This window comes from Melospiza melodia, chromosome 6 (genome assembly GCF_035770615.1).
Source record: "Melospiza melodia melodia isolate bMelMel2 chromosome 6, bMelMel2.pri, whole genome shotgun sequence".
In the NCBI taxonomy this organism is placed as follows: Eukaryota; Metazoa; Chordata; class Aves; order Passeriformes; family Passerellidae; genus Melospiza; species Melospiza melodia.
The window spans coordinates 71587203-71610005 of NC_086199.1; the positions used below are offsets into that span (position 1 = coordinate 71587203).

The window sequence follows — 22803 nt, forward strand, 5'->3', positions numbered from 1 at the left end:
AATATACCTGTTTTCAGTTAAAAGACTTTGCCCCTTGTCCTATCACTACAGGCCCTATAGAAAAGTTTGTCCTCATCTTTCTTATAAGCCCCCTTTAAATACTGGAAGGTTGCAATTTGGTCTTCCTGAAGTCTTCACTTCTCCACACTGAATGTTGCCAGCTCTTTCAACCTGTCTTCACAGGAGAAATGCTCCAGCTCTCTGGTCATTTCTGTGGCCCTCCTGTGGACTCGGTCCAAGAGATTCATGTCCTTTCTGTGTTGGGGTCTCCAGCACTGAATACAGCACTGCAGGTGAGGTCTCACCAGAGCAGAGCAGAGCAGAGGGGCTGAATCCCCTCCCTCATCCCTCTGGCCTCGCTGCTTTTGATGCAGCCCAGGGTTCAGCTGGCTTTCTGGGCTGCAAACACACATTGCCAGCTCATGCCCAGCTTCTCATCCACCAAAACCCCCAAGTCCTCCTCAGGACTGCTCTCAATCATTCCATGTCCAGCCTGCCTTTGTGGCTGGGATTGCCTCAAGCCAGGAGCAGGACCTTGCACCTGGTCTTGTGAACCCATGACATTTTCAAAAGCCTTCTTTTCAAGTCTGTCATGTCCCTTTGGATGGCAGGGGCTTCAGGCATCCCCTTGGCAAGGGTTATTTCATAGTGTCATCAATGAGCTGTGAGAGAGTTAAGGACAGATATTTAAAAAATATTTTAAAATGCATTCTATTCAAGTATTTAATTCCTTTTTCCATCTTCTTCAATCCTTCAATCAATGTCAGTCTCAGGCTAAACCCAATGCATACACTTTCATCTCTTTGAGTACTTCACATATGCACTTTTATCCATCCTAACGTCACCAAACAGCTCTTGACACTCAGGCAGGCTAGAAGTGAAATGATTGCATACCACACCAGAAGAGGTAGAAATCAATGTATTTGACATCAGTGACTGAAATGTCTCAGAAGAACTTCTCTGAGCTTTGAGTCAGACATTTTTTGAAGTAGAAGTTGAAAGGTTACATAGCGCAGGGACAGGGAATGGATGAAAGAAATTGTTTAAAATCAAGGAAGTTTTAAAAATTAAGGTAAAGGTCACTCAGCATAAATACTTTCTTCCCTTTTTTTCAGAAGTCAAACATTGCTAAGAAAAACTTCATACTTGCTTGCTGAAGAAAGACCACAATGTGCCGTGCTGTGCGTATAGTATTCAAGGATACACCTTCTCTTTATCTGAGCTGAGGCATTAAGTAAACAGAAAGCAGTAAACTCAGCCAGACTTGCACAAAGCCGTGTTCAGCAGGAACCTCCAGAGACAGAAAATGTTGTAGAGGTACTTATTTTTTTATCTATTCCTTTTAGAAGAGTAGTAGGATTTTTTTTAATCTTCTAGGTGTTTTCTTAGTAAATTAAAACTTCTGTGTTTCCTGTTTGTGTTTTAAAAGACACTGAGTTCTGATTTATGTTTAGTGATGTCACAGGCAATTGGCTTTTCAACTGACCTCCTCAGATGCAGAAAAAATTTTAATAATTTTGCAGCTGTTAACATTTCTATGTGGTTTGCTAGTTTTTTTGTTATGTTCCCCTAATTTCAGGGGGGAAAAAAAAGAGTACAGAATTTAAGCCAGATATCCAGGATTAATTCCTATTATCTGAGAAATATTATGTGTAACTATCCATGTAAAGAAGACACATAAATCACAAAAGAAGCTAAATGTTTTTTAGATAATAGATTTAAAGTAGTAGTTTAAACAAGAAATGTTGATATTGTTTATAGACTCATTTGAACAGCATGGGTTATTCCATTCTATGTTTTCTGTATTTTTGTTCTGTTTGCTTTGATCAAAACCCAGAACACAATCTTATTTAACTTCTTCACTTTCTTACTGATATCTCAAACTCTTGGCCTCAAAATCCTGGAAAAGCCTCTTAATGCAAGAGGTTTTTTGCCCCTTCAAATTTCTGAATTTTTTTATCTATCAATATGATAGATATGGTGATGCATGAAACTATTTTTTTAGTAGTGCTAGGACTCTTATTCATGAAAACATGCAGAAAAACCAAAAGTGCTCGCAAGTTTCTTTTACTGACATTTTATTTTTGGGATTATTTCTAGAAAACTCTTTCCTTTTGGATTCTTAGTTGCCAAAATCTGAATCTGCTGGGTAAATCTTTCCCCAGTAAAAATCCTAAACTTCTGAACACTTTTACTTGTAGGATGGGTTCTGCTACATTATTTTGGAAGCAGCAAATTGCCCTTTTTTTCAGATCTTGCAGCATTTGAGTAGAGGTTGCAAATTGACAATACAAATTAATAGATTATTCTATTTCTTCTATTTCACACTCTGTTTTGTTGGTTTTTTTTGTTGTTGTTTTTTTTTTTTTTTTTTTTTTTTTTAATTTTGGCCTTTTAAAATATTCTAATAGTTCCAAATTTAAAGCAAATAAAACTGAAATGAAGGATCACCTTGTGGGTTTGTTCCCCTTTGGGCTTCACATATACTAGGAGTGGGTCACTAGCTAGAAATTCCAGTGAACAGTACTAGCAGATTTTCTGAGCAAGCATGTAAATGTGTAACAGAGACATGCTTTAGTCATGCCTGTGTGGACAAAGCAAGGGAGGGAGAGCTCTACCAGTGCTACCAAATTGTGACTGCACAAAGGGCTTCTGCCCTCTTCCTGCAGACATTCCTCATTCTGCTCTCCCATGGTGAGTGAGCCCTGGCTCACAGCTGGACATAGGCATGGTTAGCCACATTTGTATAACCCATGCTCTGGTTGCACAACATGGTACCATGGCATGTTTCTTAAACATGCCTGTTTCTTAAATAGCTGTTAAAAGGGCCATTAAAAGCCATGTTTTATTTGTATTACTACAGTCATGCCAAAATAGGACCTGAGGGGGAAGAGGATGCAGTGGAGAGTCCATAATTTAAAAATTTATGATCTTTCCAGACAGTTTCATTGCAAGGTTTCAATCAGAACTGCTTTTCTGAGGCTGCATTATTCATCTGAAATCTGAATGCTGCTAGTGCTACTTTTCTTTTTGGAAGAGTAGAAGTTGTGAGAAAACTGAAGTTTATCTGACTTATTACTTAATTCTAAATGGTGTTGCTACTGATTAACATAGTTTAACATCTCTCATCTTTGAAGCCTCATAGGAACACTGATATTATAAAACAACTCCACATGGTCAAAAAAATCTATCTCATATCCATCATGACATCTTTTATCTTTGAGGAAACAGGATTTTTCTCTCAGGATAACCATTGCTTTGTGTATTGGAACTTGGCCCTGGGGATTCTGTTTATTAGGTTTATTAAACTTTTTATTACATTTTAATTTCAATGGAATGGAACATGGGCTCAGAAGCACAGCTATTGGCAGATTCTTTGGGACTCAGTCACTAATATTGCCTTGTGGATTTGGATAGATGTGGCCACAGTTGCTTAGACAGAGGGACAGACATTGCTTTTAGATGTAAAGTTTTCCCCTGATGTATAAAGCTTTTAAACTCTGATAGTATAAATGAATGGTTTAGTTTATTTGTTCTTTTCTTCTCAGCCTTATTTGAAGTGAAATACCTAGTCCTCACCAAAAATTTACTTCAGCAAAATCTGAAAGGTTTACCCAGAGAAAAGTTGTAGGCTAATGAATTTATGGAAAAAATATTTGTTGTATGACCCCTCCAGTATGTTATTATAGATTAAGCATGAATTTCATGCTATGCTGGATATTACTCTGAATTTGAAAAGTATGTTTCACAGAAACAGATTATCTTGTGTATTTTAGACAAATGCAGAGTTCAATAGAAATTCAGAAGGCCAGGAAGGAGTATCAAATTGATTTTTCCTGGTTCCAATAGTTTATAAAATGTGAGAAACGTACTTTTTCTGCAAGATTAAAACTGCTTCAAGGAGAATTTATTCTGTACAAAATCACCTGAACATGTGTCTATAAGCAAATTGCAGAGGCAATACAGGTAATGACCAACAATGGTATTTGTTGGCAATGGAGTCACATGTCCTTGGAACTTCTGTAATGATGCAACATCACTTTATGAGATTTTCTTTGAGTTTCCTTCCAAATATGTCCTAAACCAGGGCAGCTGTTCATCTATATGACAGGGTTCTTTGGCCAAGAATGTCTGTGCTTTGACAGAATTGGATCTTTGGTGGAAGGCAGGCAAAAGGAATTTAATCTTTTCTGCCAAGTGAGGATACTTTATTAAAATCACATGATCTGGAATTTTGATTAATACAAAGAACGAGCACATGAAAAAATTGTTAGATGAAGCAACCTGATTCTGCAGCCCTCTAACAAGGTGTGTCTCCATATTTTCTGCCCACATCTCATTTCACACAGTTCTGTGTCTTTCATCTCTGATCATAGTAAGTGGCCCCTGAGGCAAATGAGCTCTGTGCCTTGTTAGCAGTTGGTGGAGCAGCTTACCAGAAGGGCAGGCTTCAGCAGGTAAGAAGACTTCTCTAGAAGTCTTCTTATCTGAATCCTGAGGAAAGAACAAATTTATGGCAGTTGAAATAGCAGTGTACAACCATCAAATACCAGATCCATTTCTGGAAGGTAGCAGTCCTTCTGCCAAAACTCTTCACATTTTTTATGAGAGCTAATGTGATTTACAGTAGAAAAAAAGTGACATCATGCCAGTCTGGACTGTGCTATGCCCCATAGTGACTGTATTGGTTTGGAGTCACTATATTGAAATAACAGTCTGGGTTTGTATAATTTAGCATGAAAAATTTGATAAATGTAGTTTTTGTAGAGATGGGGTGTCTAAATTATACAACAGGATGAAACACAGACTTAAAGGAAAGAAAACTGGAAAAGACCTCAAGACTTCATCTTGTGCATTCTGAATCTCCAAAAGAGAATCAAGAAATGAAAAATTATCTAATTGTCTTTACTGTTAATAAGATTTTCTTAATATTTAGCATAATCTTCAATGTCATAGTTTGAACCCATCACTTTATCCACTACAGATAAAAAAAATATAATTCCTCCTTACCTCCCTACAGATACCTTTGTAGATGATGGTTCTCATGTGTTTAGTTGTCATTCTGCTCTTTAAACTGAGTAACTCAAACTCTTTCAATCCCTCTTTCTTGTGACTTTTCTTTTTTCCCAAGACAACTGACCATTTTCTCTGCTTTGTTCTGGACTCTTTCCAGTTGGTCTGCCTTCTCTTGGAACAGTTTTGCTTGAACAGGACACAGTGCTACTTGTTGCAGTGCTAGACAGAAATATAATAGGAGGCATTCCTTAATGTATCAACCAAGTACACAGTCAAAGCAGCCTCTCTTCCTAATATGCAGTTTGCATTCTTGATATGATGAAATGCTACTTATTAGTGAATAACTTGTGACTGACTGGTACCCCTCTTATCCCTTTTTAGGCAGAATGGCTGCCACATTTTTATGAACTATTATTCCCCCTTAGAACCTAACACTTGTAACACAACTGCATTGTAATGTGTTTTCTCCTACAGATAATTTATCTTATTTGTCAAAAGCATTCTGAGTTTAATGTATCATGCAATGAGTTTACTGTTCACATGGGCTTACTGGTTGAAGGATTGTTCCTTTATCCAAATCATTAAAGATCTGCACCATTACTCTGCCCAGAATGGACCCAGCTAGAATCTTACTTATTATATTTTTTGAGTTAGATGGTGAATGATGAAAAACTAATCTTAGTCTCTGATTTTGGTGTTGGGTTTTTCTGCTTGGATTTGTTTTCCCTGTTTGTTACCTACACCCAGCTAGTTTTTCACTCTTCTAGAAACAGTTTCACTTTAATATACTTTTGAAAATGGTAGAAGTCAATGCTATAATGTCAATACCAGCATTAAAATTAAAACATATTATGTGACCTACTGCATCTGTATTTGTAAGACTTCTTGCCATGTTACAGAAATTAATGGCCAATGTGCCAAAAAATATAAAGCAATGTAGCTTGAGTATCTCCAAACTTTTATGAATAATCTATATTTTCATTTTTTCTGGTATTTTTTCCAGAATTGATCCTTCTTCATTTCTTGACTTTATAAAGCAATGTAGCTTTATAAATATGAATAATTATGAATAATCTTTATTTTCATTTTTTTCTAGTATTTTTTCCAGAATTGATCCTTCTTCATTTCTTGACTTTATAAAGCAATGTAGCTCTGTGTTCACCACTTCACACATTTCTCACACAACTTCTGAGGGTTTTCAGACAAAGCAAACAGATCTGACCTTTCTTCTCTCCATAGCCAAGGTACCTTAACATGCACTTCCTCAGGCCCAGGTGCCAGTCTGTATAACACTGACTTCTCCTCTCCTGTATTTGTGCAGGGATGTAGGTTCCTATATCAGTCCAGGGACACTTAGTACAGCAACCACAACTAGAGAGCTCTCCTGGATACATGCTATAGTGGTATAATTGAGGATGATGCGAACTGCAGTATATTCAAATTATTTTTGGTCCTGTTCTTTTCCTATTTTAGATAGTTTCTTTCTTGCTGAGTTTAGTTATTAGTCATGTAATTACAGTTCACCCTTTTATGAAGAATGATGGAAAATGTACATCAGCCTTCTGCAAGTGAACTATCACTAGGTTTTTCTTTTCCTTCCAGATTTGTTTTCTTACTATCTCTTTATATCCATTGCTTTTTGCAGTTAAAGTTGTGCTTTATCCTTTATGATTTGGTTTCAGCATCTACTGCTATTCTTTCATACTAGTCCTTAGGAGTTTGACCTGGTTTCCACTTTCTGTACATTTCCTTCTTGTGTTTCAGGTCACTGAAGACTGTGCCGCTTAGCCAAGTAGGTCTCTGACTATACTTCCTATCCTCCTACTGTGTAGGACTGTTTGTGTTTGTATCCTAAACACAATTTCTTTAAGAAAGTGCCAACTCTACTGAATTCCTTCTGCTTTAGCCATGTCTCCCATGAGAACTTACCTTCCAGTTCCCAGAGTTTATTGGAGTCTTCCTGCATAGAGTTCTTCGGGTTTGAGTTGATCTTGTCTCTTGTTCTCCATCTAAAAATAATGCATATTATCACAACACAATTACTCTCAACCAAACTACATTTGCCCTCATATTCCAGACCATCCCCTTTCTTGGTTGCTGAGCAGGCAGCCTCTTGGCAGGCTGCTCTTGAAGCACTTGGCAGTCTCTACCAGCTGCTGCAGACCCTGCGCGGGGAGTGGTTAAAGGCTGCTCCGTATACCTAGAGACAGGCACAGCACAGTGCTTTGGAAAGGGCAAAGAGATGCTCACCTAAACATCCTCAGGGAAACACTGGCAACTTTTAGTGGGGCTTTTAATCAAAACAGAGGCAAATATTAAGTGTACAAAGTCTTTCAAATGCTCTCCTGTGAAAGCATCTGTGTGGATACAGAAGCACTTTACCCAGCCATAGAGATCAGGTAAGGAGAACACAAAATCTTTCCCCTATTTCCTTTCCATCCCTAGGCATAAATTTAAAATGACATGTTTCTCTGGACTGACATTTCTTTGTCGGAATCTTTGTTGTTTGTTTAGCATCACTCAGAGGCATGGGAAATCTCCACTGAGGCTGTCTGATTAGTGAGTAAAATTGGATTGTTAGTAGCTTTTCCTGTCACCATGATTTTGTAAGTGTAGGCAAATTTCTGCAAAAAAGAGATTTCTTTTCAGAGTTAGTTGGGTTTTTTATTTGTTTATATATTTAGAAACTGACATCAAATATTTTGAGGCATAAACTGAGACATTGTTTAGCTTTTCAAATCACACAGTGATGAAATGAATCTACAGAGGATTTTTTTGGCAGACTACTATTCATTGCTATGGCTTTCCTCAATTAAGAAGTTGATGTTACAGGGATTCTGGTGCCTGAAATGAAATGACAATGGCTTTCATTCACTTTCTGACTTTATTAAGGGTGGTATGCATCTTGATTCTTCTAAGTTCAATACAGTTTGCATCTACATAGGTTTTTTGTCAAATTTCAAACATTTCAGCAGAGCTATCCTCGGGCCAGATATCTGCCTGAGGATATTTTTTAATCCATTTGAACAAAAATAATTTATTGATTTTTGTACAGGAAATCTGTGCTCTTTTTTCTTCTCTTAAATTATTCCAGCAACCTTTTCTCTAAGAAGTTCAAGTACATTGCAGATTTTGAAATAAACATTTCAAAAATGAGGTTAAGAGTTTCCTCTTGTACATTCTTAGTGGAACCTCTTCTGCACAGGAGAATAAACAATTCATTTTAAAGAACAAGCATGAGCAAGATTTCGAGGGAGAAATTGTTGGAGATTGCTGGCAAAATAGATTCAAGGAACAAAATCAGCAGGAAAATGTGCCTTGATGACTAGTGTGAAAATTGATGTAGGAGGGAAAGAAAAGGAAAATGTATCAGTTCAGTTTGGGAGATACTAAAATAACTATAGAAGCTGCAGTGTAGAGCCTGGAACTAGCTGAGAACAGAACAGAGAGTGAGAAGCAGTAGGGCTGTGTGGGAATCTTGGAAGTAGAAGGAGAGACAGTTCTGATGAGCTGGCTCGGAAGGGTGGTTGTTGGAGGGGGGGCTGTGAGGCTGACTGAGGAGACAAAGGGAGGAGTCTGGCAGGGGGAGCCAGCAACGAGCTGGCTTGTGCATGAGGAAGGCTGAAAGCAGAACCAGGGTGAGATCTGATGGGTGTTTGGGAAGCTGGAAAACAGGATTTGCTGGGCGAGCTGCCTGGGGACGATATGAGGAAGGTTTTTGGAGGTGAGAATTTGCTGGAGATTGGGTTAAAGTTTTGCCTGAGGAGTAGAAGAAGGGACTGGGAAAGATGGGGTCACACCTGAGATGGGGGCTAAGGGAAAAGCTCTGTTGCCCACGCAAATAAGTATGTGTTGAGCAGGAGTGTGGGAGTGCTGCTGGACAGTGGAGTGCAAAGAGGTGGGGGACCAGGAGGGGAAGGGTCTGGGCAGGCCATGCTAATGCTGGGAGCAGGGAAAGCAGGGACAAGCTGTGCTATGGACCATTTTCCTTCAGTGCCAGGAATGGCATCCCACATGGCCAAGTCTCACTGTTTTGTTGCTGCTAGCAGGTAAAACTGGTGAGTTTGGGACTTGTCACTGTTGATGCTGGGTTTGCTCAGAAGATAGCAATCTGCTGCCACTATTGGTTATTCCATTAGAGTAAGTATCATAAGACTGGTCAGGAGAGCTGATTCAACCCTGAAAATGACTTTTGTGCATGTTGTTGTGATACTTCATGAATACTTTTTTTTAGTACCTTTTCAGCACTTAGTTTTTAAAGAAACAAAATACTTCACAAACTTCATATGTTTGGTTCAGAGGATGAACATGTTCTTGAGACACTCAAGGGCTGTCCAGTAGGATCCCCACTATCTGTCAGATGAAGGAAGGTGTGCAGTGAGTCAGGCAAGAGTTTTTAGGAGGAGAGCTTGTATTCTTTGTCTGCTATGATAATCCCATGGGGTGTGGGGTACCCACCTTTTCAGAGACTCATTGATTGACCATTCTCCATTTTCTGGATACTTGAGCAGAGTCTGGAAACCAGATTTGCAGATTTTTAAAGCATTTCTATCTGTAACTGAATCCACAAGACTATTTTGAACTTAGAGTGTAGTGTAACATCAAATGCTCTGAAATGTCAAGTCTTTAGTTTCAAGACTGTTCTGCCAAAAGCCAGCAGACACTTCATTTTATAGTGTCTATGATTTAAATTATCAGTTTAATCCTACTGTCTCCAAACTTCTTAATTTTTGATGCTGCATGTGTCACAGTATGCTATAAAAACATGTTTCATAGAAACAGACTTTAAACATAACATTTCTGCTGAACAGCTTGCCCTGCAACGCACAGGAGAGCAGAAGGGAAAGAAAGAATAAGCCTAAATTCATGTAGGAAGAGAGAAAAAGGTGTACACACATTTTGTCAGTAAGTGTCAGGATGTTTCAGGCAAAAGGTTATTTCTGTAAAAGAGCAGACACCGAATCACTGGTGATAGGACTTGCACATGATTCCTCTAAGGGAGTCTTTGAAGGAGTATAAAAAAGAAAGAAATGGGGAGTAATGAGAGTAGAGGTATGGATTCAGACAAAATTAGTTTTGGATCCTGAAAATAAAGTTCAAAATCTTGACTAAAATGACAGGAGAAGCTGGAAGAGATAGGAGCAAAAAGGAAAACCATTTAAGCAGAAAGGCTTTGTATTCACTGGAGTGTAAAGAGGGAAAGAGAGGTCATAGCTGTCATCAATTATGGTTAAGGGGTACTAGGGGTGGGGACACAGGGGTATAACAAGGTGAACAGCAAACAGGAGTTTGCCTGGGGGTGGTGTTCTAAGTAACCAGGACTTTTACAAGCAGTTTTGACTGTACTATTTGGTGTGCAGTGGCAGGGATAAATGAATCAAGCTTGCACAGGGAGGTGAAAAGCAGGAGGGGACAAAGAGGATCTAGGGCTGAGACAAGGCAGGTAGACCTGAATGGCAAGGAAAACATTGCTATTACTGACATTAACTGAGAAGAGAAACATGGGAGGGGACACTAAGGCATATGCAAAGGCAGAGAGTTAGTTATACATGTGACAAAGCAGAGGGGTTGTGAGGCCCATCTGCTATGAAACAAGCTTGGTGGGAGATCATTCACTGCCGCCCTGGCCAGAGTGCATTGTTCTAAACTTTTCTTCTATGCTTTCTTTTTTCTCCTTTTTCCTTCTTTCCAAGTTTTTTAGGCTTATCCAGATCCCATAAAAGACAGCAGCGAAGTTTGTTCTTCTGTGATTGATTTTGCAGGATTTAAATGGCAGTTGACAAGTGCATGGAATTTTGAATTAAGCGTTTAGATAAAAAGGCCCCACAGCCCATTAGCAGGTGTCAGGCACCAAAAGCAGTAACAGGGCACTGGCCAGTCCCCTGGGGCTGCTCCCCCTGCCCACAGCCCAGGACCCCATGTCAGCCTCCTGAGGGCACCAGGCCCTGCCCCAGTGATGCTGCAGCAGAGCTGGCATCCAGCTTCCCAGGTTCCAGCCACGCTGGGCCCACCCACGAGCCAGCTCTTCTCACTGAACGTATCTCTCAGAAAATCAAGAGTCAGTGGCCTTTCTGGCTGCAGTTCCAGGAAGGAAAAGAAACACAATTTTGATCACATACTAAGGGCTGGATTCCAGTGCAAGAATGACTGCAGTGCATATAGTCTCATTCCTTTTTAAACATCTGTGGTAATTTATTGGAAAATTAGCATACTGCTTTCTATACTCATTTCTTTGAATTTGTTTTTCTTCTTCACTGAATTGTACATTGTGTCTTTTTCAGTCCAGTTCTCAACCTCCCTTTTCCACAACTTAGAGCAGGCTACAGAAACTTTCTATTTCCCTTGGGCCCCAGCTGTACCACTTTTCCTTGGGTTTCTGTTTCCTGCCTCTCTCTGGGAGCTTTTCTGTCAGACTTGCTGCTGCCTTTCCCCAAGAACTCTTTTTTTTCTCTTCACTTTGGTTCTTCTCATCCCCAAACTGGCTCTTCCTTTAATTTGCTCCTTTGGGCTGGTTGGTAACACTTTTAGCACACTGGCATCATAACTGGTGTTGGCATCTCTGAAAAGGAAAACTTTTAGGAGTGATTTTAGGTGAAAAATGTAATGGCTCTGTAGGTGCTTCATAAACTTAATCCAAAAGCAGGGGCAGCAGAGGAGAAAGCAGAAACTATTTCTTTGTTATCAAGGGCTAATGACAAGAGGGGCTACCAATATGATATATCACAAAGTAAAGCTGAGCTTTTAATACTGCATGAGAAATTATAGATAACAAAAAAGCTTGGAAGGTAAGACAAGGAGATGACATGGAATTAAGTAGAAAAGGAAAAGCTAAAAGGCAGGCATAAGAAGTGGTATAATGAGAAGAATAAGCAGATTAATGATGGCATCAAGGAAAGTCTCACTACAGTTGCTGAGACCAGAAGGAAGTCTGATGCAGTAATGGACGGCTGAGGTGATCACAGAACAAGAGTTTTAGATTGTGCTTGTAATGGAAATCGTTGCTTCATGCCCACCTCAGTGCTGTGTTGGTCTGTAGGACACCCTTGTCAGCCTTTTCCTCAGGAGCTCCCAGCCTGGCCCATATGGTGTCTCCCCACTGAGCTTCTACCCATTCTCACCTGACACCATTCAACCCTTGCTGCAAATGAGATGATGTCAAATACTGTCTCTTATTGGCAAAATGACCCAGATCAGACACTTTTTTTAGCCCTTGGCTGTCTGTAACTTGTGTGAGTTTCCTAACCCATGACTGATTTTCCACTTCTTGGACAGGCCAGCCTGGCTGCAAAAGCTCCACTTTCTGGGGTCCTTCTCCCTCCTGTCCACCCATCACAAACTGTACAGCATCAAGGGTGCTGCAGATTTGGTCAAACAAGGGTCTTGTTCTTGCAATTCACTCTGATAGAACAGCACATGCAGAACTGCACCCAGAGCTTGGTTTTCCTGTTCAGGCTGTTCTTGGGGGCTTTCTACCCTTCATCCCCTCCTCACCTTCTATGTACCCGTGTACATATCAGTATGTATGTATTTGCAGATGTCTTTTTGAAGGGATTAACAGGGCTTAAGTACAGAATGGGGTTCAGCAACTGAAAATGTTATCTGTTTTCAGAGATTTTTCCCTACCTTCCACTGAGCTGCTGTACTGGTACTTTCTTTTTCTTCTGGCTTCAAATGTATCAGGAACACAAATAAGTATTGTTGTAATTTCATTCTTTTAGTCTGGAAAGTTCCACTTATCAAATGGGTGCAGAGGATTTCTCCACATGCTCAGCTTTGACCAAGGTATGTCTGTGAAAAACTAGCTTGAGACACACCTTTGTACGTTTATTATCAGAATACTTTAAATCATTATCAGCTTGCTTAGTTAGTTTACTTGGAGCAAATAATATGCCAGTGTAACTGATATTAATGTGTTTTGGAACTATTCATGTGTGTGTATATATATGTACACATGTGTGTGCACATGTGTTTCTGTACTTGGGTAATAGGTGCCACACAGAAAGGCTTAACATTATTCAACATTTCCAGCTATAGTACTTCTTATTGTTTATGAAAGTATAAAAATATTTTAGAGGGTTTTTTTTGCTAAATTTCTTTGAATACTGAAGATTTTGCAATTGCAATGGTTCAGAAGCTCCAGGAGAAGGATTAGGGAATGCTGTATTAGGAATCATTTTTTCAGCAGTTCAAGGACAGAGCAGTGTACAAGTGCTACCTATGCAAGGCAATGTAACCTATTCCTTTGGTGCCTGTTCTGGAAATAAATCTGCATGGCAGGGGGAAGAACTTCAGTCTGAGTGTGGATGTGTTGGGTCATGTACTCGTGTGACTATTATTAAAACATGTTTGACTAAGCATTTCCCAATTGAAAGAATACTAGAGATTTTCTATCAGACCTTGTTTTGATCAGGGGGAAGGGAACTCATTATAAATCCAAAGTTGGTGGTTGGACAAGCGTGGCTGGTTGTGGTGTAGCTTACACAGGCTCAGTTAAAGTACAGACAACTAACAGACATGGAGAGAAGAAGGTTGCAGAAGGTCTAGTATCATAAAATGTAAAGCAAGAATGAGACAAATGAACCAATAAAAAGCAATTTAACAGAAAAAAAAATATTCCAATAATGTCATCATATGACAATTTTTGACACCCCTGGAGAAGTGCAATACAGAGATGGAGAGCAGTCTCAGAGATGCAGTGAGTCTCACCTGCCATGCACGGGATGTGCAAGTAGGTTGCCAGCCACCTCCACACCTCCATACCCAGTGTACCATGTAGAAAAGGGAGATGTTGAGAGTAATGAAAAGCATAAAATTGTCAGAAATTTCTTGAAGTAAACAGGATGGGAAGAACATTTTATGGTCAGCAAACTTGACAACAAAGATATGAACAACAGGATACAATGTTTTTAGCTTCGTTACTTGCAGTGTGTTTATCAGGAAGAAAAGAATCTTTGAAATGGAATTATAGAGGGCCTTGGTGGAATTATCAGCAGTGCAAAGAAGGGTTGAATTCAGTAAATATTTTTAATTTTATGAGGACTTCAAGCCTTTTTGTATGCACATGAGATGATTGGAATTGCTTTCTCCAGTAATCTATTCCCCATTTGTTACCACTCTTTGCTTGAACAATTGCTCTGGCTGTTCTCATATAGAAACTTTGGATTATGTTACAGGAAACAGATGTCACCAGTCTGACTTACTGTTTTTGCTTGGCTTTGGTTGATTTAGGCAATAGCACTGATGTGGTGGATTTAGAAGTGTATAAAGCATTTGAAATGACAGCATGTTCTGGCTTAGGAGCTAGAAAGACATCAAGACAGCTGGATACACACTGAAGAAATTAAACACTAATTAACTGACAGGCCTCAAAAAATCTCCTGATAGCAATCCTTCTGAAAGATTCCTGCAAGAAGGAATTCTGTGGGGATAATTCTTGCTCCCTGGCCTGGCTTACTCTTTAGTAATGACCAAAAACGAGTCCAAAAATTATTTTTTATGTAATTTGCAGAATCCAGTAAGACATGCAGATATTAAAAATATCAAGTCATAGCTCTGTATAGTTGATTTATAACTATGTGATCTGAAGAACAAGGAAAAAACCACAGTGCAGTGTAAGGCTCTTATCTGGAAGATTTTATGGTTAATTAATTTTAAAAAATAAAAAAAAAAAATCCAACTCCCTCTCTGGTTCCCTCCACTATGTACAACAAGAACAGTGCAAATTAATGCCTTATATTTAATTTTTAGGTTCTTCTTTTCTGGAAATATGCAAGATTCAAAAAGATATTTAGATCCCTGTCTCCCTGTCTCCTCTTTTGTTACTTTTCAGTAGAAGAGGTTTCTGCTTTTTTTGTTTCATAAGTCTTATGATGCTGTCTTTCCTTCTTGTCTGGGAGAGCCCGTACTGCTGCCCTTTAGTTACAGCAGAAATAGTCTATTCAGTATGAACCTGTTGTGTTAATAGACTAGCCATTCCTTTACTGATGAATGCCTTGGAGTTACCTAAAATCACACTTAATTCAAGGTAGGATGAGGGAAAATGCAAAGAGAAGTATTAACTCATTACATCTTAAACAGCAAGCACAATTACATAGGAAAGCCATAAAAAAATATAAGGAAAAGTTCATCTGATTTACTGACACTGACACCTATCGGCAAAGGTGCTTTCCATTTTGGATTTTTTTCCTCCTTTTCAATTTCCAGGTCACTTGTCCCTCTTTGACAAAATGGCTCTCAGAATTTTCTTTCCTCCTCTTCCTCAGGTTTCCCTTAGGTGATTTTCATCAGTGGAAACTTTGCATTACACAGAACTCCATACTGGGGTCCTACATCTGAAAACATCTTCTGAAGAAGGCTTTGGACTTCACCTTAAGGTAGCTTCATGTCATGTTGACCTCCCTACTTGAGGGCAATGTTAACTCTTACTGCCAGTCTGCTCTGTGAGGTTTTCTAAGGAGTCCAGAAAGATTTCGCCTGTCAGCTTGGAGCTTGTTCTATCCCTCCTTATGGTCTGATTGTTCTCATGAATTTAATTAAAGATTCTTTTGTTTCCACAATTATGCATAAGTCTTTGAAGAGGAGTTGTCTACTGTGTGTAGCTAGCTCCTAAACAGCTTCTTTCCCCCAAGGAAACAAGTCTCTTCTATTTCCCTGTGGTGAGTCATTGACATGTTTCCATGTGAAATATGTCTTATAGCAGACCTTATAGTCTCTAGTGGTGGTGTAAATATTATTAAATATGCATGATACAAGTATCATAATAGGGTAAAATTAATCTAGTTCATTTTCTGATTCCTGAGACAGGTATGATAACATTTCTTTTCTGAAGTGACAGCATTTAAAGTGAATGAAGCCCAACATCTTTCTCCTAGGCATACTCTAACATGGAGTCCTTGTACAGAATTGTTTAAACTCACATTGATTTTAATTGCTATACAGTGTAAAGTTGTGTCTTCAAACTGCTTCTGAAAGAGAAGAAAAGGGAACACTCAATCTTGGCCCTTATGAGATCAATGAACAACCTGACTGACTTTAGCTGGCCTTGAAAATGGCCTCTGGTGCATTAGGACTCAAGGATCACATTGTGAAATGAGAATTGATGTACAGTGAAGGAAAGGTTAAAGGCAATCTTCCCATGACCTTTCCTGTAGCCCTTACAATGATCTTATACAGCCAAGAAAATGAAAAAAAAAAAAAAAAGGCTAAATGCTGCTGCATTTAAGAGTGCTGCATTAATTTGAATCACTATTGTAATATTTTATTGTAAATATGAGTAAATTTTTAATACAGAGATAGTGAACAGTGTCCCTCTCCATTCCCTAGGTCATACCTACTCTGAGAGAGATTTAATTGTCAGTAATGCTGCTAACTCTATGAGTCTGCAGATATTCTGGTAAAAGTGTGTGATATCAAAATCACATATCAGCCGTGAAAGGAGGAACCCTTGGCTCAATTACAGTTTCAGCAGTGTAACTGGTACTGCCTCCACTGCTGTCTCAGAACACACCAGAAACCAGAATTGCTCCTATTGTATCTTGCAAAAACAAAACAAAATAAGAAAAATCGGGAAAAAAAGAAGAAATTATGTCCTAAAGGAATCTAGACAGTGATGTGTTTAGTGCCAGCAGGTTCAGGGTGAAAACTTGAGAAACAGGAAAGGAAGACAGTGCTGTTTGGCTTTTTTGATTGTGCAGACTTTATGGAACAGAAAGAGAATGTTATGTTTGCCAGTAGTTATTGTTTTGCACCTAATTTTGCAAATTCCAATAAAAGCATGCTGATGAAGAGCTCTCTACTGGGGGAAACAGAGTAAGATTGCACAGAGGATTTAGATAGGTCTCTCTTCATGAAGCACCAGGAGAAAATGAGTGAGCACAAGAGAGAATATATGTTGTGTTGGACTGTCTTCTTTCCTTCTGTCTGGGAACATGGAACAGCTCTTTTTCTGTTGTTTACCACTTTCTGCATTTCCTATCATACTGAGCCATTTTGGACCTCTTCTGCTGCAGCAGCAATGGCAACAAACATATATACCATGCAGGGTCTTTGGAGAGGGAAAAGGGAGAATTCAAATTAGTGGTGCGGATTCTCTGCAGGAATAGGGAAGAGTTTCTACTGCCATGATTTATTTGTCCAAAGTACAAAGCTTCAGGGCAATAAATGGAAATAAATTCATCCTGAATGTGTCCTGGTCTTTGTGGCTACACCTGTTACAATTTATAGAGATGTTTGTGTTCCCAGATTCCTAAGATTATAAAAAAATACAACTTTGTAATTCTAAATGATGTTATTGTTCCCCAACAGCTTTAAAAGACAAGGGAGGAGTGTTTGCTCATAAGCAGTTCATTGTTCTGAAAAAAGAAGGAATTTTGAAAGACTTCAAAATGGACATATTATTTATTTATTTGGTTTAACAATATAATTGTGATGAGTCTTTTCCATAAGAGAATTTTTTCTTATTAGCAAAATCTATTTTTATAGGGCTTGAAAAGTCTTTTTGTGGCCTAAATTTTGAAGGAGATATACATGTTATCTTTGTTATATCAGTCATACAAAATCTAACCTGAATTATCTTTTCTTGTTGACAGAAAGACAGATTTCCACTTTAGACACCACATCATTTTCCTTCCTGTGAGAATAACATGAACCAGAAGGTGTTAGTTTTCCTTCTCCCAAATTTTGTATTTGGAATATTTCTTTTTGGGTTTTTCTGTAGGAGACAAAAAAACCTAACAGGTGAGTAAAGAAATTACCAAAATAATTTAACGTTTTATAGAAAGAGAGACACCATTTCCAAATGTGTTAGAAAGTAACTATAGAGCCCAAGATATAAACAATACTGTGAAAATATTCAAGGCCTAGTCACTTGTCACTATGGAAGTTATCTCAGAAATATATGAGAGGAGAGCACTACAAAAGCATGATATTGGAACACCAAACTTGCTTAGACTAGTACTGCTGACATATTGAAAGTTTTCATTTTCATAAGTGTTTCACTAGGGAGGATAGTTTATTGCATGTTTGCCATGGTCTAGTCCAGTTACAGTAAAAAAAAAATAATTTTAGCATCTTCATTAGATTTTGTATGCAGTGTGATAGAGTGCTATGATTGTCACAGATAAAGAGATTTATACAAGCCTATTTCACTGAAATGGTTTCAATTCTTCCTTGGTTACAGATGCTTTTTCCAATCCTACTGAAAATTGGCTGGCAATTCAAAACGGTCGGAAAAACACACTGGCTTCTGTCTGCCTGAGGAATAACCTCAATAAACCAAGAAGCAAATTGGATTCTCATGTTGCAAACCAGCTCTTTGTGGAGCACAAACACAAATTTATCTACTGTGAGGTGCCTAAGGTAGGCTGCTCCAACTGGAAGAGAATTATTTTTCTTCTTCAATCAGACTTGAATGCAGAAGCTTCTGAAATTGAGCATGACAACATCCACCATACCCGACTAATCAAAAGGCTGGTGTCCTACCCTCCTGCCTTACAAAAGGAATTTCTAAGCAATTACACCAAAGTGATGTTCACCAGACATCCCCTGGAACGGCTGGTTTCAGCTTACAGAGACAAACTCCTGCACTCTGAACCATTCTACAGTACCACTATAGCTAATGAGATCAGGGCAATGTTCAGGAAAAATAAAAATTCTCCTGAAAAAGTGAGTTTCCAGGAATTTGTCAACTTCATTATAGCAAAACCACCACATACTCTTGACATTCACTGGAAACCAATGTTTCTGCTCTGTGACCCTTGCAACATTCACTATGATATTGTGGGTAAGTATGAAACTCTTGGCTTGGACTCTGAGCATGTTCTGAAGGTCATTGGTGCACCAGAGAGCCTGCAATACCCCAGCTTGAAGAGATACAGCTCAGAGAAACGAACTGATGGTGATATCACCTTAGAATACCTCAGACAACTGACCTCAGAACAGATTGAGAAGATAAAAAAATTGTATGAAATGGATTTTTATTTGTTCAACTATACTACGAAATATGAGGATTATTTTTCCCTGAATGACTAATGTAGGCTAAACAAAGAGAAGTTTCCTTTGTACAAAATGGGCAGAACTTGTCCTCACCAGTGCTTGATTGATGGGTTGGTGACTGCTGCTGAGATTATCCTGGAGTTTGTATATATGGTTTATCATTGTAAGCACTCTTATATAAAATCCCTGTCATGATCTCTTGTTCCATGCAGACCTTTACCTATTAAAATTATTGTTTCCTATTGATCTTTAACAGCATATGTTGGTTTCATGAAAAGTGTTCATAAGTGATAGATTTTGGTCCATTGGCAAAAGACACAGGAAGGATGAAGAATGTTGCATTTCACAATTGATATTTTAGAACACCATTTTTACTTGGTTTTTTTTTTAATTATAAAATTTGCATAAGAAGCAATAAATAATCTGCTTGAGAGTTAAACCACTTTGCAAGAGCCTCGATCATAAATGCTGTAGGAAAGGAGCAAATAACTTCAGATGCTTGAAGCTGCATTACACAGAACCTAATGCCAGTATATCTTCCTATCTAGCAGTGCTCTGATCACACCCATCAGCCTCATCCCTCAAGCAGCACAGTTGTCAGCATTATAGCTCTTAAAAATCTTCTGATGAGCAGATCTGGCATTCATGGTGACCTTACAAACTCTTTTCACCAGTTTTGTAATCATTTTAGCAGAAGGTCTGAAAAATGCATTGGAGTTTTTTTAAAGAAGTAGTTAGAGATACCTTCAAAACTGTTCAGCTGGGGTGGTGCATGATCTAAAACCTCAGTGGAAAAGTGATTATTATTTATTCTCCAAAAGCACTTAACACCCAGTCAATGGACAGGCCAGTCAGTGCAGTGGGGACAATGTTTGGGCTTTCCCATTTGTACTGCTGGAATCCACAAGCCCCTGGGACTTACCTGAGCATGGCACTTGGGAGGAGCTGGGTAACCTTAGATAATATATTTGTTCTACTTGTTGCTTTCTCACATTGCAGGAGAATGACTACAAATAAATTGTGGAGTTATGGTGAGGGGAACAAGGAAACGTGAGAGAAGCAACTCAAACCATTACCCTCTTTTTATATTCCTTCTTGTATAGGTGACTTTGGTTTGAGATCACTGAGGGGCCTATAACTGCTATTTTATTAAACAAGAAATTTTCCCCTTTTAAAAAAATTGTATGTCAAGTTCAATTATTAATTTGTGACCATATTAATTGTAAAAAATTTTAGCAACTAATTGTGACTATTGGCACCACCTCTAGGGGATGTCAGTCTCTCAGCAGCTAACTTGAAAATCTCTCAAATGCACTTAGTTCCTTTCAGCTAAATCTGCAGATGCTTAAAGGCTGGCAGACTGGTCTTGGACCCAAAGCTGGCTCTCAGCTTCTCATTACACAGAAAAGGACAGATACAAAATAAGTTAACCACAGAGTAGTTACCAATCTGTACAGCCTTTGCTGCCAGGAGCATGGGCAAGGGAGAGGGAAAAGGAGACTGTGAAAAATTGACAAAATGGGGTTTAACTTATGAGGGTTTGGAGGAGCCCTGCCAGTGCAGGAAGTGAGTTGCAGGAATTATCTGCTCCAGTGGGAAGGTGCAGCGACACACAACATCAGCTGGAGACAGTGACCAGGCCACAGTGGCAGGAGAGGCCCAGGAGGAAATGCTTTCTATCCCCCTTGCCAGCAGATTGTACACAAGCCAGGACTAGCATTGTGTACACCTGGCAGGTCTTGCCTGGCTGACTGTTTCCTAAATGGGGCACCTTTGGCATAGGGAGAGATTCAAAGTGAGAAGACCAAGCAAGAACAGCAAAACAAGTTGGAAAATAAAAAGTTATGATTTTATGCAGAATGATTCATATTTCTGGATCTTACCCTCACCATCACCATATCTGGTGTCCCCATAAACCTGCTATCCTCTGATATCGGATTGTTCATGCTGCCCTGGCAACTCTGTAGCTCATGTAGGTTTTTATTTTTCTTCACTTGTTAGTCTTGTTTAGTCAGAGGAAGCTGGAAATTACTCCCATCAAAGTTAAGGCTGCGCAGAAGGATGCAGTCTCTCTTTCCTGAAACAGAGCTATATGCTTCAGATCATGCAGAAGTGGAGGGGAATAAGATTTGCTTCATAACCCACTTCTACATGAGAGATCTCTCCAGAGCTATATCTGAAGCTGTAAGAATATCTAAAAATTCATCAGTACTCTGGCCCCCTCATCCAGCCTAGGAACGCTCTGAAGAAATGATACTGACAGAGTTTTATAGATGTCTTTGCTATCAGCACTCAGTGTTAACACCCCCTCCAGTTTCTTGCTGTTAGATGTGAGTGGCTTTCTATTCTTATTTCCTCTTTCACAGGTTCACGAATTGTTCCTACAGTGGTTGCAGAAAAATGATGGCTAATTCATTCATCAAAAGCATTAGTCAGTAGCAGAAGGGTATCTATTAAAGCAGAAAAATCTCTGTAACTATTCACAGCAGGCTTTGAGTTTTGCCATTTGCCTACAGAGAACTGTAAGTAGCACATTGCCTCAGCTCGCTGGCTGCTGCAATGCTGTTTAGCTGATGTGGGTCTGAACAAAAAAAAAGCAGCAGAGGACATATGTACGTGTATGTGTCCATATAACAGGGTGTGCTGTCTTTCCTACAAGTGCACTGTCCAGAATAAGGCTCTAAGCTGAGCTAGGATCCCTCCTGACTTTTGCTCAGAGAATAACCCTCAGTGGAGCTTCTTTCCTTTGCTAACCCTTGGTGGTGTGTTCCTGGGAGGAAAATGGATTCTTGCAGTTGGGAGCAAAGGTGGAGGCAGTGTGGTGAGGCTCTGGCCCTGGGGAGGATTTGAATGGGGAGGGAGTGCCATAATTCATCTTTTGATTTATTGTTATATGCCTGCAATATAATCATTGCAATGTTCATTTCTGATTACCTTAATAAACTGTAGAGAGTTAACACATTAATCTATTTGTTCATCCTTCTCAATAACATCTGTTTGAAAAACAAACTTACCTCAAAATTGTTCTATCAAATCAAAACAAAGGCTGCACACTATTAGGCAACAATCAACACAAAGCTGCTTGCCTCTGTTTTGCTACATTATTATGTCTGACTCTCAGAAATTTTAAAGACTTGAAAGAATTAGCAAATACTAATGTATGCTCCAGTTTGGAGAAAAAATGCAAATAAGTAGAACAAAAGAAAGAGAATGAAAAAAATCTTGCAAAGTCAAGCTAGCATCTTTCCCACAAATCTATCAGCAGTGAGAAAATAAGAGACTCATAAAAATCCTCACATATGCTTTCAGGATAGGTGTCCACAAACCTGACATCTCACTTTCTTCATGGAAGTATAACAGATCTAACAGATGATCCGTGTCTGTCAGCAATGGAGACCATGTCACCAGGTGTTCCTTGAAGAAGATGTTTCCTCCACTTTAAAAACAATTATTCTGCCTGCAAGCAGTCCTAATTTTTCACACAGTTTTGAACCTGAGTCTTAACAGGTAAACTGGGATTAGTGGCTTCTTGCTCAGAGAACTTCAAAGAGCAGGACAGCCGTGAACAGAATAAAACGTGTGAGCGGTGAAACTTCAAATGTCTGGTGTTCCACAGAAGTGTCTTTGACTAATGGGAAGCAGAGGAAACAGCACCCATGCAAGTCATTGCACATCAGATAAACTGCAGAACTCACTGCTCACAGCTAAAGGTGATTCCATTTCTGTGTTTAGAGTGTTAATAAGTCAAAAGCTTTTAGCTTGATGATAGCCAGGGGTTTTTGGCTTGTCTGTCAT

At 39.1% G+C, this 22803-nt stretch overlaps 1 protein-coding gene and 1 long non-coding RNA gene across 5 annotated transcripts; one reads left to right on the plus strand and one right to left on the minus strand.

Annotated features, from left to right (window-relative positions):
• Positions 1–4288: 4288 nt before the first annotated feature.
• LOC134419594 (uncharacterized) lies at positions 4289–7123 on the minus strand. Its single transcript, XR_010028086.1, has 3 exons — positions 6946–7123; positions 5011–5235; positions 4289–4494 (listed from the first exon to the last, which is right to left on the minus strand). It is a non-coding gene; the product is annotated as an uncharacterized LOC134419594 (long non-coding RNA).
• A 71-nt stretch (positions 7124–7194) lies between these two features.
• On the plus strand, positions 7195–21973 carry LOC134419592 (carbohydrate sulfotransferase 9-like). 4 transcript variants are annotated; one of them, XM_063159049.1, is made up of 5 exons: positions 7195–7415; positions 12735–12798; positions 15279–15389; positions 17604–17751; positions 18194–21973. In XM_063159049.1, the coding sequence occupies exons 4-5, from the start codon at positions 17658–17660 to the stop codon at positions 19042–19044; spliced, it is 945 nt and encodes a 314-aa protein (XP_063015119.1). In that variant the 5' UTR covers positions 7195–7415; positions 12735–12798; positions 15279–15389; positions 17604–17657; the 3' UTR covers positions 19045–21973. The 4 variants fall into 4 exon arrangements, with proteins under 4 accessions (XP_063015119.1, XP_063015120.1, XP_063015118.1 ...); XM_063159048.1 differs by lacking the exon at positions 7195–7415 and adding an exon at positions 8602–8740; XM_063159050.1 differs by lacking the exon at positions 12735–12798.
• The last annotated feature ends 830 nt before the right edge of the window (positions 21974–22803 follow it).